The sequence below is a fragment of the Trypanosoma equiperdum genome (genome assembly GCF_001457755.1).
Source record: "Trypanosoma equiperdum strain OVI genome assembly, contig: ctg_1557, whole genome shotgun sequence".
In the NCBI taxonomy this organism is placed as follows: domain Eukaryota; phylum Euglenozoa; class Kinetoplastea; order Trypanosomatida; family Trypanosomatidae; genus Trypanosoma; species Trypanosoma equiperdum.
This window is the reverse complement of record NW_027123568.1, coordinates 2,473-5,109: the sequence shown is the minus strand read 5'-3', so window position 1 is coordinate 5,109 and position 2,637 is coordinate 2,473. Positions and strand designations below refer to the sequence as shown.

The 2,637-nt window shown below is 47.9% G+C and overlaps 1 protein-coding gene across 1 annotated transcript; it reads left to right on the top strand.

Annotated features, from left to right (window-relative positions):
• Window positions 1–749: 749 nt before the first annotated feature.
• On the top strand, window positions 750–1,304 carry TEOVI_000469900 (uncharacterized protein; the record flags this gene model as incomplete). Its single annotated transcript, XM_067222087.1, has 1 exon — window positions 750–1,304. One exon carries the CDS (start codon window positions 750–752, stop codon window positions 1,302–1,304), a length of 555 nt encoding a protein of 184 aa, XP_067078188.1.
• Window positions 1,305–2,637: the final 1,333 nt, after the last annotated feature.

Here is a 2,637-nt window from a genome sequence, read left to right as displayed (position 1 = left end):
AAAAAAAAAAAAAGAAAGGTAGACACTCTTTTTATTTTTCAGCAACCTTTGTTTGATACACAAAGCGATGGAGTTGCACGTATAGTCTTCTCATGAAGTCATGACTGCTCTATTCGCGTTCATGAGAAATGAGAAACATCATCCGTACAAATTTTTCCCGTTGCTCACAGCAGCGACCACTGATTAAACTCACATCCCCATTTCCTGCGTACCAATAACACCAGGAAATTTCATGCCATACAAGATTTCACGGCCATCAATCCGAACACGAGTACTGAATAGAACAAAGAGGGAGATGACGTTGCAACCGTTACTGTTGCCATTGCTATTGTCACACTTTTTGTGGATCTGAAGAGGTGTTGGGGACGCAGTGCCTCTAGTAGGGCAGTCCTCTGTGGCTTACTGCTTCCACCGAGGCGAAGCGATAGGAGGCGCATTTCCCTTTTCCTTCATTAGATAAAGCTTCCGAAGGTGACTCTGTCCCACCACTGATTACGGTGTGGGAGGCGGAAAGGTTACCCGCTGATGCGCCCGGCTGTTTAAACACTCTTCGGCTAGCTGTTCACAGTGCCAGTTCAAATGAGAGGAAATGGATTATCATTCATAGCGGTTCGGAGGAGAAAGCTCGTTTCACATACGCGACACGTGGGCACGCATGGGTGTCAACTGAGTCCCGGAGTCTTTATGAGAGTACAATTTGTCTTCGGCAACTGAAAAGAGCGATATATGCAAGCTGTATCATACCTTCCATGCGAGAGCCTCCCTACGACGTGGAAACCACTTCAATGTCTTGGAAGTTGGAAAATGCAAAATCCAACTGTAGACTTCTTTTTCGTACTCTGCATGTAGAGGGTGTGCAGCGAAACCGGTTAGCCGTGCGAAACGTTATAAGAAAAACAAAGATGGTTTCTCCGAAGACACTACGCCGATGGGAGAAGGGTCGGATAACACTCACACCGCACGGACGTTCCATGGGCCATGCAAAAAACAACCTTTTGTGCAGGTTTCGAGAGGGGGAAACCCCAAATAAAAAGGTCGACTTCAATATATTGCAGCATTTCTGCCACAAACGACACCAACCACCCCACCGCCGCGCCACGGGGGCAACTGCCGCGAGCACGGATAGGACGACAAGTGGTAGCTTGCTGGGGGAAACGGGGCCCGGTCGTCAGTGGACTCTCAGCAAGCACCTTGAAAATGTGCCGCGGTACCGAACTCCTCAGTTTAAGGAATTTCATTTGCGCTGCCAGAGCCTGCACCATCCTGCCAGTCTAAGGTCTCCTTTATTCACTCTCACTTCTTAACGGAGATGTTAGCGAACCCTCGGCCCAATCATTTGGGGGGGGGGATTCAGTCCAATGTGGATGGCTTCCTCCCGCCTAGGATGTTGGTTATAGTGGATATGCCGAGAAAAAGGCAGCCTTTTGTCCGCAGTTGGCTCACTTTAGCTCAGGAGCAAGCAACCATACTTGTATTCTTTGATATTTAAGAAGCATGACCCACCTACCTTGAAAATGAAAATTGGGCCTCCAAACTCGCCTTTAAGTGCCTGGGGGCCGCTAAGAGGAAACGTTATCGGCTGCTTTACAAAGGCTGATCGATACACTTATGCTTTTTTGTGTGATATTCAGTTCATGTTACGTCAGCTTACTTCCTCAACCATTTGGATGTAAAAATAGAAGGGTTGAAAAAGTTAAGCAGAACTGGGGTGGCGCAAGCAAATAGTGGGAGTTAATTTCCACCATTCTGTCTGATGGTAGCACGTCTCAGGGAACTGAAGAGTTAGAAAACAAAAATGCACATTGATGCTCAATCGAGAGGATTAAAAGGCCAACTCAGGGGGGGGAAATTACGTGAAAGATAAGGAATAACAAAACAGAGGCATCCCTCGATACTACATATCATAGGGAGTGGAACGTCGGAGTGGACTGCCACACAAAAATTAGACAATAAACATGGAAGGACTTTGTTTGGTGTTTCCGTTAACCCCCGAATGTATAAGGTAATGAAAAGTGCTCATCCGTCACCGCCTCCCTGCATGGAAAAAGGAAGGTGGGTTTCGCTTCAATAGACAGAGCGGCGCAAAGGTGAAGAAACAGTTCTGCAACTCGTTGGGGGTGTGTGTGGTGTAAACAGCGTGATTTAGCCAACGTCCCAAGCTATTCTGTATGTGACAGTGCCTGTTTCCGGTGCCAAAAGGGGGTTTAGTCCCCGGCATCAGACAGAAAAATACCAAACTTAAAGGGGTTAGTCAACAGCCGCTTCGGAGGGAGGTCGAAGAACAACGCCATCCGACGGAGGGAAAGGCTCACTTACAAAACGACCCTCAAAAAGTGGATGAATGAAACTTTTAAACTTTTAGTGACTGCCCTCCCGCCTACCAAAAGAAAAGCAATCAAGGTCCACAATAGTGATACGTCAAACGAAATTGAAGAATCCCACTGTGGCGCCGGATGCCGAGGGCGTGACGCTCAAGCCGCTTTGGATCTTGGAGCTGCTTCTTTCAATGAGGGTTCCCAAAGCGGATTTGACGTATACGGGGGATGAATGTAGTGTGAGTAGAAACGCTTGGATCCTAAGGTTTGTGGCCTCTAAAGCTCCGCCGCCGACAGCACTAGAACACGTGCCCAGGGACCA